Source organism: Gastrolobium bilobum, unplaced genomic scaffold (assembly GCF_033153095.1).
Source record: "Gastrolobium bilobum isolate Gb01-03AN ecotype WA unplaced genomic scaffold, APGP_CSIRO_Gbil_v1 utg3161, whole genome shotgun sequence".
NCBI classification, from domain to species: domain Eukaryota; kingdom Viridiplantae; phylum Streptophyta; class Magnoliopsida; order Fabales; family Fabaceae; genus Gastrolobium; species Gastrolobium bilobum.
Window position 1 is genome coordinate 766,909 of NW_026899561.1, and position 10,885 is coordinate 777,793.

The 10,885-nt window shown below is 31.3% G+C and overlaps 2 protein-coding genes across 2 annotated transcripts; both read right to left on the reverse strand.

Annotated features, from left to right (window-relative positions):
- Window positions 1-283: 283 nt before the first annotated feature.
- Window positions 284-1,941, reverse strand: LOC133291491 (alpha carbonic anhydrase 7-like). The gene is made up of 5 exons (XM_061489757.1): window positions 1,848-1,941; window positions 1,058-1,263; window positions 823-929; window positions 556-670; window positions 284-454 (listed from the first exon to the last, which is right to left on the reverse strand). The coding sequence occupies exons 1-5, from the start codon at window positions 1,939-1,941 to the stop codon at window positions 284-286; spliced, it is 693 nt and encodes a 230-aa protein (XP_061345741.1).
- A 5,599-nt stretch (window positions 1,942-7,540) lies between these two features.
- Window positions 7,541-10,885, reverse strand: LOC133291540 (E3 ubiquitin-protein ligase RZFP34-like). The gene is made up of 13 exons (XM_061489820.1): window positions 10,790-10,885; window positions 10,556-10,689; window positions 10,341-10,428; window positions 10,120-10,179; window positions 9,121-9,153; window positions 8,961-9,038; window positions 8,831-8,874; window positions 8,680-8,720; window positions 8,475-8,557; window positions 8,297-8,388; window positions 8,128-8,197; window positions 7,948-7,989; window positions 7,541-7,858 (listed from the first exon to the last, which is right to left on the reverse strand). The coding sequence occupies exons 2-13, from the start codon at window positions 10,651-10,653 to the stop codon at window positions 7,706-7,708; spliced, it is 882 nt and encodes a 293-aa protein (XP_061345804.1). The 5' UTR covers window positions 10,654-10,689; window positions 10,790-10,885; the 3' UTR covers window positions 7,541-7,705.

Sequence of the window (10,885 nt, forward strand, 5' to 3'; positions counted from 1 at the left end):
ATAATGTGTATGCACCTTAACGATGGGTTCTATTTGAAAGAAAATAAAATTTCCTTTAAGAGTCAGTTTACTTACATATTTAAGTACCGAATCCTCCAGTAACTTCACTTGTCCCCTTGAAACCGTTCTTACCTAATGACATAAGTTAAAATGGACATATTAATTAAAAGACAATCCTAATTAATGATGGCCAAGGAAATTCGAAAACATTAAGGAATCCATGTTGTGTGTAGGTGAACATAATAATTAATGAGAAGGAATATTATACATAGAAAAAGTATTACTATACCTTCTTATTAATGGTCCAAATGATCCCTTCAGTGCAAGGAGGTGTTGTGAGTGAACCCATGTATCTGTAATACATCTTGCCACCCAACTTGATTTCTTTGGGATCAATCACCCCTATGCTTTTCTCTTCTTCCTCATCAGGAACGTCCATTATGTATTTTCCCAACTGAAATGTATAAATAAATATACATTCAAATTTTGGTAACTGCTTTCTCCTCTTTTATTCTTAATTAGTTATTCTCAACAATTCGTAGTTATTCCACGTACCTTATGGAGAAATGGATCGGGCGAACCATACTTGTACAAAAGACCAACAACAGCAGTCTTGTTTTCTCCATTTGGCTGAGGACTAACATGAAGCATGTGCATCTCCAAGTCATACCTAACAATTAAAGACGAAAATTAGAGCTTGCAATTATATTGAAATAATGGAACTACACTTCTTTAGTTTGTACTTTGTAGTTCCAATATTATAAATGTTTGTATTTAAGAAAAGAAAGAAAAATGAAATGGTTCTGAGGAAGGTAAATTAACCTGCGGCCATTGATGGTATGTTCGGAAGGCCAGTGCCAATGGCATTGTTGGAGGAAGAATCGTGTTCCATTGATGTCAATTGAGCCTGCATCCCCTTCCCAGTTGACCTGCAACCATTACACACACATATATATAGGGATATTCTACGTACATGACCAACCATTAACCATAGCAATTGTGCATTAATTAGAAGAGTTAGATGTAAATAAATATGATGGACCATTTTTGAACTTACCGCAATATCATGACCCCTGTTCAAGACATTAGCATTTTGAGGCTTATAGCACCTCTTTAGCTCCCCTAACTTGGGTATCACTGTAACTCTGTTACTGGACAAATCAATAGGAGATTGCATGTCCCCATTTTTACAGGTTGCCCATTCTTTTTTGAGATCACCCCAGTGTTCGGGCCCCTTTTTACTCCTTTCATTGTACAGGTACCCTGCACAAATATATATTAAGATCAATTGTACCAAAATTAGGTTCATCTTTTTAGTTTTTACATACCTTATCATGCAAGAGCTTTTTAAAATTAAAACGTTAATATGTATTAAATTTGGGTACAGTGTGTGTCCTTTTAAAGTATGTAAGTTGTGTCAGTTTTTTATTATTTTATGTACTCTCAGTAATACATAGTTATAATATAAAAAGTTTTTTTTTTTTTTTTACTTTCCATGTCAGCTGAATGTGACTGAAGAGATAGAAAAAAAAAATTATGTTATAACTATGTACTACCAAGGATACATTGAATAAAAAAACTAAAAAGACACAAATACATCCTTTTAAAGCACAAATAGTTTGCCCATTAAATTTATCATAGATTTTTCTTTCTAATAGAAAAAAGTTTAATGAGAGAGGAGGTTGTTCCATTCTAACTTCAAGAAATGCAAATGCCGTAATAAGTTTCAATGAAAGCTTATAGTAGTATTTGTAAGAATAAATTAACATGGTATATATAACTATATAAAACACCAAATATATCAAAACTAACGTACAAAAAATTGAGCGAGAAAATGATTGCAATACCAGGATCATCAAATGCTCTGGTTAATGTGGAATGAAATAGGATGGTTATTGATATTAGCAAAATTGCAATCAAAGTGTGGCTCTGTCGCTGCATGTTTCAGATCAAAAGATTCTGGCTTGTAAGTAGATTGTCAGGTGCCAAAGATCTTGGTATGATGTTTGAGAGATTTCGTGCATGTGCTAGGGATTTTATACATGCCAAGGATAGAAGTGCTTGTGGATTTGGTCAGGAGCTAATTAATTCAGGGGAAATTTTCTTTGACGTTTCTTTCAATGAATGCGACCAATGTTTTGTATTTAATTAATTATTTTCTTCAGATTCATTCATGATCTAAGCGTGTTTAATGCGTTTTGGATAGAAACCAAATGAATTTTTTTATCTTTCTTTTTGGTTGACCCAGTTCCATATTTTGTCCTTGTGGAAATATTCATAGAGAAGAAGCACAAAAGAAAAGAAAAAATTTGGGAGGGTTTTGGTCTTTCTCAAGACAAGGATTTTAATTTGTCTCTGTTTGTTAATCCCCTTGCTGTGGACATGGTCATAAATCATAATGATCTCTACGAGGAAGGTTAACAGCATTGACTTCGATTTTCATTGTGCATACAACATTTTTAGTACAAAACAAAAGCGTTAGTTAATGTAACGTAAGGATAAAAATTAAGTTAAATTAATGAACAAATTGCTGCAGTTGTTGAAGGCGTCAGATTGTTTAACATGCAGGTAAATATAATATTGTTGAAGGCGTCGGATTGTTTAACAGGTAAACATAATATTGTTGAAGGCGTCAGATTATTTAACAGGTAAATATTTCTTAATTAGTATGGTTGAACAGATTTAATTGAATATTTGATAACTTTAGAACGAGCTTGTACGTATATTTTATTTAATTATTTACGTCTTTGTTAAACAAAGGTTTGCGGGTAGAAATAATCTGCCTTCCTTTCGCAGACTCAACCTCCCCATAATAAGAACAAAAATCTTATGCGGCTAACGAGGCGGCTTCAGCATGCCGTTAGCACTTAGCATGCCGTTTTCCTTGTAGTGAAACTAGGCCACAATTTGAGAAAGTTTTGGCTTGTCTGCTGAAACTACGTCACATTTTGATTCTACACTTTTTTTTCCATTCATTTATATGATTTTTTTTAGTATTTTTATTTATATAATATGATAGAAAAAACTACTCTTATGCTACATGTGATAACTTTCTCTCCTACACACTCTTCGATAACTGTGTCACCTTTTTCTTTTCTGTTCTTTTTATTTTTCAGGTAGTGGAGCTCACAAATTTATCTCTATGACATGAGATAACTTATCTCCTTTAATATGAGAATAATAAAACCCTAATATGATTTATATATTGTAAGTATTTTTATTTGATTATATAACTTTTTATAGTAGTTATTGTTGTTTAGAAGACAATGGGTGATATTAAATCACTCAGAGGTTTGAACTCATGTATGGAATAGAAAAGATTAATGATCAGAATTATCAAATACAGTGCAATAAAAAAATTAGAACAGACTTACAGGATGTCAGATGATGAAACAAAATGATCAATGTATGTAGGATAGTGTAGAAAATCCGAGCCCACAAAATATATCTCCTTAAGACAATTTGTCCCCTCACTAATGCCGAAGGTTGATGGACACTTGTCTCCCAGGATAGAACGAATTGCGTCTGAAGATTGGTGACACTACCAGTCAACAGCGTGAATGAACACAACAAGATGCCAGAGGAATTACACCAAAAAAATAGAAGGAAGTATGCAAAACCGGATGAAGGAAAAAATCCGACAGAGTAATGGTGCAGAAAATTGAATAATATTTTTTACAGTGAATGTAGATAAGTTATCTACATACACTCCCAAAACGATATCGTTTTATGTTGAAAAATTAAAAAATTATAATGAAAAAGACTATTATAACCTGAAATAAATTATAATTATAAAAATATCTTAATTCTACCTCAAAACGACGTCGTTTTGAGTGCAATGTAGATAAATTATCTACATTGACGATAAAAAAACGAATCCTTCATTTATATGATTTTTTTTTAGTATTTTTATTTGGGTTTTATAAGAGTTATGTTGTAGAAAAAGTGATTGTGTTATGTTATAAAGATTCGTTTTGCGTGCCAGAGTTTTTTTTTTTTTTTTGTTGCGAGCCCCACAAAATGTTGTAAGTGTAGAAAAATTTTTGTAGTCATGTTAAATGATAGATGATAAACCTTTTTATTTATATAATATGATTTATATATTGTAGGTATTTTTATTTGATTATATAACTTTTTATAGTAGTTATACATTTAAAATATATATAATTTCGCCTCCCTTCCTAAAAAATTCTGAATTTTTAGGCCGTTTGTCAATCTACACTAATATAATAGTTTAATTTTTCATCATATATGATTATTGCTGCAAATATTATAATTGCTTGGCGTGTAATAGGGAGGAATCTCTATTCTTTATTCTTATTAAGTACAAGACAGGGACATTCTTGGATAGAGATTGTCCTATGACGAACGAGGTATTTGGAGGGCTCGATCTTCAGTCAAGTTCAACAAGGGCTTTTCCCTTTTTACCGAATGGCTCAGAACGCTTCCATGTTAGGTATTAGGTATCGTAACGGTAGATTCGATTCGTTAAATAATGTATGAGTCCAGATAGCCGGTAAAGTATTGATATATCATTAATTCTTATTAAACAAATATTATACGCAGGGGCTTACTAAAGTATTAATGATACATTAATATTTTACTTAATCTACTCAAATTAGGTATACCAAATTTATTCCCATATAACAAAAAAAAAAATGGTAAGTCTCATATAACACATTTGAATTCTTACTTTTTTCCTCTTACAATCCTGTGTTACATGTCTTTTGAATTTTGATATTTAATCAAATTAATATTTTTTTTCTCTATAATTAATTATTCATTCTTGGAAACAAGTTACATTCTTTAATAATTTTTCAGTCAAAATTAATTATAATAGAATATTAATAAATCATTAAAAAAAGCAATTTTCAATTAAATGAACTATTTCAAATACTTGTAGTTTTATATTTAAATTTAATAATTTTTTTACTAATAAAATATTCTATCAATTAATTTATAAACTACTCATGAATATTTTTTAATATATATTTTTGAATTTCACTTATTTAAAAGTACTCATACAACGCACATAATTGCTAGTTAATTTATACAAAAAAAAGTTCTCCTCCAATAAGGTCCTTCTCATAAGAATCGATATCAGTCTTAACATTATAATTAATGAAAAAGAGGATGAGACTCACACTTTTATAATTTTTTGTCCACTCTCTCTTTTTCTTTATTTATTTTTTTCTCACTTAAAATGACACAACTTTACATTCTTTAAAATGTAGACACTTTTTCCTATAATTAATGTTAGCTTTACGGTTTCAATTTCATATTAGCTTATTTTTCTGGGAATATAATTTGCTGCAAACTAAGATGACAATTGAGTAAAAAACCACTCCAGTATGCAAGTGGCGGATTTAGAAAAAATTATTTATATCCGCCAATTTAATGATGGGATTCGATGGCAACGCCTTCAAATTTTTTTTAAAGAAATTTTTAAACGCATTAAAAAACAAAAAGTATAAATAAAAAAAAAACTTCAACATAACATAAAAAATTAACAATTTTTTTTTTAAATTAAGCTGATTTGTTATATGACATCATAAAATATCCAATAAAATATGACATCTCATTCTATCCCTCCGTATTCCATTCATTTCTATTCAATCGCTTATTATATATACAAGCAAAGTCTAATTTAACCAACATTATACTTTATTACTATTTTAAAAAAATAAAAATAAAAATTAAATTGTTATTTATGCTACCAACCAGGTCCGCCACTGGCGGTATGTAGTTTTGTAAACAAGCCGAGTCAACCAGTTACATTAATATATGGGTTTGTAGATAATTTATCTCTTATCTCAAAATAATGTCATTTTAAGGTCGAGAGAAAGTTACTTTTATAATTATAATTTATTCTTGAATTATATTAATTTTTACTATTTTTTTCTTGAGATTATTTTATCTCTAATTACTGAAAAACATTAAATCGTCTATATATTTATATATTTTTTTAAACCGTTTATATATATATATGTGTGTGTGAAAAATATATCTTCAGCCACTTAAGATAAGTTTTTCTCAAGTTACCCCTTTTAACTATCTATTACGAGTAGTACATAATTATAATACTAAAGTTATTTTTTTTTTCTCTCTGGACGTCAACAAACAAGTTCTAAAAAATGAATGAGGAAAGAGAAAAAAAAAATCAACTTTAACGTTGTAACTATGTACTACCCGTAGTACATAGTTAAAAGGGATAACTTGAGATAAGTTTATCTCAAATGGCCAGAGAAATATTAATCCCTATATATATACATATATGTGAGGAAGATTATATTTACAAATTTTTTGTTTACAAACTACACTAAGTATGACCAGTCATACTTCAATTAAGAGTGTATGATCGATCATATTTAGTATAATTTAAAAAAAAAATTGTAAACAGATCATTTCCTTATATATATATATATATATATATATATATATATATAGGACTTATCGTTTCTCAAGCTGCTTGAGATAATTTTATCTCCGGTTACTAAATCGTACAAAGATGGATCAATGGTGATAAAAGAAGAGGGAGAAAAAAGAATCATAACCATTCGAAGGTGAATCAATTAATATAAGGAAATAAATAAATAAAACGACGTAATTCTGGGGTGGCCAGAGATAAACTTATCTCAAGCTGCTTGAGAAATGTTTTTCATATATATATATATAGAGGCAGGATCCTTTGACACCGGTGTCAAATTTGAAGTTTAACACCTCATCTGAGAGCCGTTAGATCAAAAAAGATCAACGACTCTGATTTGTAAGCATGTGACACCATTGATCTTTTTTTATCTAATGGCCCTCGGATGAGGTATCAAACTTCAAATTTGACACTGGTGTCAAAAGATCCTACCTCATATATATATATATATAGGTAAAATCATTTCTACATATATATATATATAGGTAAAATCATTTCTACAGATATATATAGGTAAAATCATTTCTACAGCCGCTTTACGTACAACAATGACAGGTGTATGATTATGATCCCCCACAGTTATGTTACATAACATAATTTTATTTTCCTACACACACAACAAATAGGAGAGAAAAAATATGTAGACCTCATCTCTTTGTTGTGTGTGTAGGAACGTGGAGTTATGTTATGTAACATTATATATATTTTACAAACTATATTATGTCTTACGGTAAGACTTTACTTGATAGTGTCTTATTCGTAAGACATAATATAATTTATAAGAATTTTTACAAACTATATTATTACGGTAAGAGTTTACTTGAGAGTGTCTTATTCGTAAGACATAATGTAATTTATAAAGATTTATAAACAAAAAGTTTGTAAATATAACCTTCCCCGTACATACATATATATATATATAGAGAGAGAGAGAGAGTTTACTTGAGAGTGTCTTATTCGTAAGACATAATGTAATTTATAAACAAAAAGTTTATAAATATAACTTCCCCGTATATATATATATATATATATATATATATATATATATATATATATATATATATAGTATATAAAGTAAGAATAATAAGCCTAATAATAACGATAAGAGGCTAGTTATTGTATAAAGCAATTACCATCTGTCCAAGGGTGAGCTTAACGAAGTAATCAGGCACGATTGCTTTTTTTTTTTTTAGGCATGATTGCTTTTATTCCAACGTGAAGATAATAAAATTGATATTCAACAACAGTTTCAAACAAGCATCTTGATAATAAAATCAATCATCTAACCATCTCTTCAATCCTCGATGAGCATGAAGCAGAGGCAGCTTGCGTCTTTCTCGTGTTGTAGGATTTGCATTTAAGGCACTTGTGCGCCACAATATGAAAACTTACTTCAGATGTTTCTCCGCAGTCATTGCAAAGAATCCAAACCTTCACACATATAACATACAGATTGAGTGTTTTGGAAGCTAACCACTGTTGCAGCTATAGACAAAATATATTGGCAAATATTTATTTACCATCTTATTTTGATACATTTCAGGCATAGGCGTTGATGCAACCTGAAAATTTGTTAAGCAAATAGAGAAAATATTACTTTATAAAGGAGAATGCTTTTTCTTAAATAACTATTTAAGAAAAAGAATAAAATAAATGTAAATCATGATAACTTAAGGTGACTAATTTTTTACACAAGCTACCTCCTCATCCAGTTTCTCCCACACACGTGACATATCACAAAAGGACTTTGAACAAACAGGGCATGAATATCTGTAAAGTGCAAATATTTAAACCAAGATAGAGAAGCAATTCTTAAATATGTGTACAGTCACTGAAAAACACAAAGTAGCCTTTAGTTGTGTAACTAACTGGAAATGCTGTTCCATTTCTTTCACACATCCCAAATGTATGGTGTGACCACATGGCAATACAGTAATGTCTTTCGTTGTATCAAAAAGAAACTGCACAGATGAGAAGAGTGGATCAAATGATATGTACAGTAAAAAAATCTACCAAGGTATCATGACACCTACCCTACCAATATTACCTCAAAGCAAACTGGGCAATTGTGATGCATTGCTTTTTCAATACAGTGGTGTGAATCCTTCAACATTGACGAATAACAACATCCTAGGGACAGGAAGAGATCATGACCGGCCATTTAATTTAAAGAAAAACAAGTTTGAACACTGAATAGGCACACATAAAAGGGTTTATTAGTCAAAGGAATTGAAGTTCAATCAGGAGCTTACCACATTTGTTACAGTGGAAAAAGTTCTCTTGACCTCCAATTCTGCAATTATCAAACATAGAATATCAACATACAAATGAAAAATTGTAGATATGTTTGCCAAAAATGAAACAGTTAATATGAAGAATTAAAGGAATGGAAAAAGTTTGGACCTGCAGATACCACATTCATCACAATGGTATTGATTTTTTGATACCTGGAGATACAAATAACTCTTCGGTTATACAAAAATCAAGAGAGAAGGCTCAAGATTTTAGAAATAAAATGAGACAAAAGGCTAACATCGTCATCGAAAAACTTGCATTTGGAGCAGAAGTATCTCCCCATGCAAACACCACAGTGAATGCACATCTGTTGAACCTGCAAAGTAAACATATAAGGGGAAAGGGATTAAAATTGCTTGCATCTACTGTAATTTTTAACTAGGCAGTATGACACTTACATCTTGCTCAGTGTTACACAAGCAGCAGATGACCTGAAAATGAACGGCAGAAACAATATACTCATCAGTACTTCCTATTTCTGGTTGCATGATGATTGGATGCTAGCTTTTTCATTCAAGATAACAGCCGATAGAAAACAAAACAGAAAAATCAATCTGAAACCCATGTTTATATAAACCTTTTTTCTTATCAAGTTACATTCCCTAGTTTTTATTTATGTCAAGTGCAGATAACCAAATAGCAGAATTGATCCAAAATAAAATACCTTGTCCATTTTATTTTTTGTAATGCGAAGTATTACCAACCAATTGGTGTCAATGGGGAGATTGAGCGCTACAAGACTCGATTGGTTGCAAAGAGATATTCACAGACAGAAGGGGTTGATTATGGTGAGGTATTTTCACCTGTTGCAAAGTTAAATTCCATAAGACTGGTTTTGTCTGTAGCAGCTGTATATGACGACCTAGAGGTGGAGCAACTGGATGTGAAGACGACTTTCCTTCATGGTGATTTGGAGGAGGTTATTTTCCTTCGAAGTACTCATACCCAATTATATACCCAACATTTTGTAGCGCTACAAGGCCCAAAGTACTCAATCCGCCTCTAGGCAATCACCAGGCTAGCTCGAGCCCAACCCGACTCTGATACCAATGTCAGGCGGGTCCAGGGGGAAGCCCGTGGCGGGGGGACCACCACCAATGAGCTAAGCTACACCAACCGTAGCAAGTGGATCCGACACCATGTCTCAACCCAAAACCTTAAGGCATTGGGTTCATGAGTCCCTTCCACGTATATACTCTTCACTTAGCCCATTACCAACCAATGTGAGACTCATCACACTTGAATATCCCAACACATTTGTCTATACTTCAATAACACAAATCCTTAAATACCATAAAATAGAGATTATGCATAAATGGAAAACAAAATGTAACACAAATATTAATATACATATTAAAATAATTATTACAGCAAAATTGTAGAATTGCTATACTTACTCTCTTCACATCATGTCGAGGAATATCATGCCGGTCAACAGGATCAACTTCAATCGAATTCTGTTGCAAAACCATTGAAATTATGTATATATTTTCTAATCCAACTAACAAACGGTTATATGGTAACTTTCACCAAATGGGGGGGAAAGGAATGAAAATGACATCGTGCAGGAAAAACAAATATAAAAGGAAAGAATATTAGACAGGTTACAAGTAACAACCTTAGATTCGTTATGGCAATGTCTGCAATGGAAAGTTTCATTGCAACAGGGCGCTATGATCTTGCATCTCCTTTTATAGTGTGAGCACCTTAAATTTACAACAAAAAATCCTTCAAATCAGCTTCTTATTTTTATTTTTATTTTACCCTTTTCATCAATACTCAATCCCATAAAAATAAATTTGATTCGGATGAAACAAGAGAGTAAAAAAATACCCGTAATGTCCATATCCGAGTTCCGATGGAGACCCATCAACGTGGTAGTGATGAGAAACTCCATTACTTGACAACTGGGGTTCCATTTTGGTATCCATTAAAGTGAGGTTTACCTTGAATACTTCGAAGCTGGCCTGAGATTCATAAGAAAGACTCAATTTTGATGAAGAGAGATAAAGATAATATCTATTTAAAAAATGGATAAGATAAGAACAATGAGAGGGAAGGTTTTACCCCGTTGTTTTGATGAGGGACATAGATAAGATATGCGATATAGCACTCGAATGAGAAAAAGGAAGAACTTTAAAGGTGGCTCCGAAAATATCAGTC

What these genes read in the sequence shown, in the direction of transcription:
- LOC133291491 (XM_061489757.1), bottom strand. Translation starts at nt 1,941, where the DNA reads ATGCAGCGACAGAGCCACACTTTGATTGCAATTTTGCTAATATCAATA. An exon ending in CAGAGCATTTGATGATCCTG is followed by an intron (nt 1,264 to 1,847) that starts GTATTGCAATCA and finishes ATATTTGTGCAG; the next exon opens with GGTACCTGTACAATGAAAGG. An exon ending in CCGATCCATTTCTCCATAAG is followed by an intron (nt 455 to 555) that starts GTACGTGGAATA and finishes TATACATTTCAG; the next exon opens with TTGGGAAAATACATAATGGA.
- LOC133291540 (XM_061489820.1), bottom strand. Translation starts at nt 10,653, where the DNA reads ATGGATACCAAAATGGAACCCCAGTTGTCAAGTAATGGAGTTTCTCAT. An exon ending in ATTGCCCAGTTTGCTTTGAG is followed by an intron (nt 8,389 to 8,474) that starts GTAATATTGGTA and finishes TCATCTGTGCAG; the next exon opens with TTTCTTTTTGATACAACGAA. An exon ending in GGGAGAAACTGGATGAGGAG is followed by an intron (nt 7,990 to 8,127) that starts GTAGCTTGTGTA and finishes ACAAATTTTCAG; the next exon opens with GTTGCATCAACGCCTATGCC.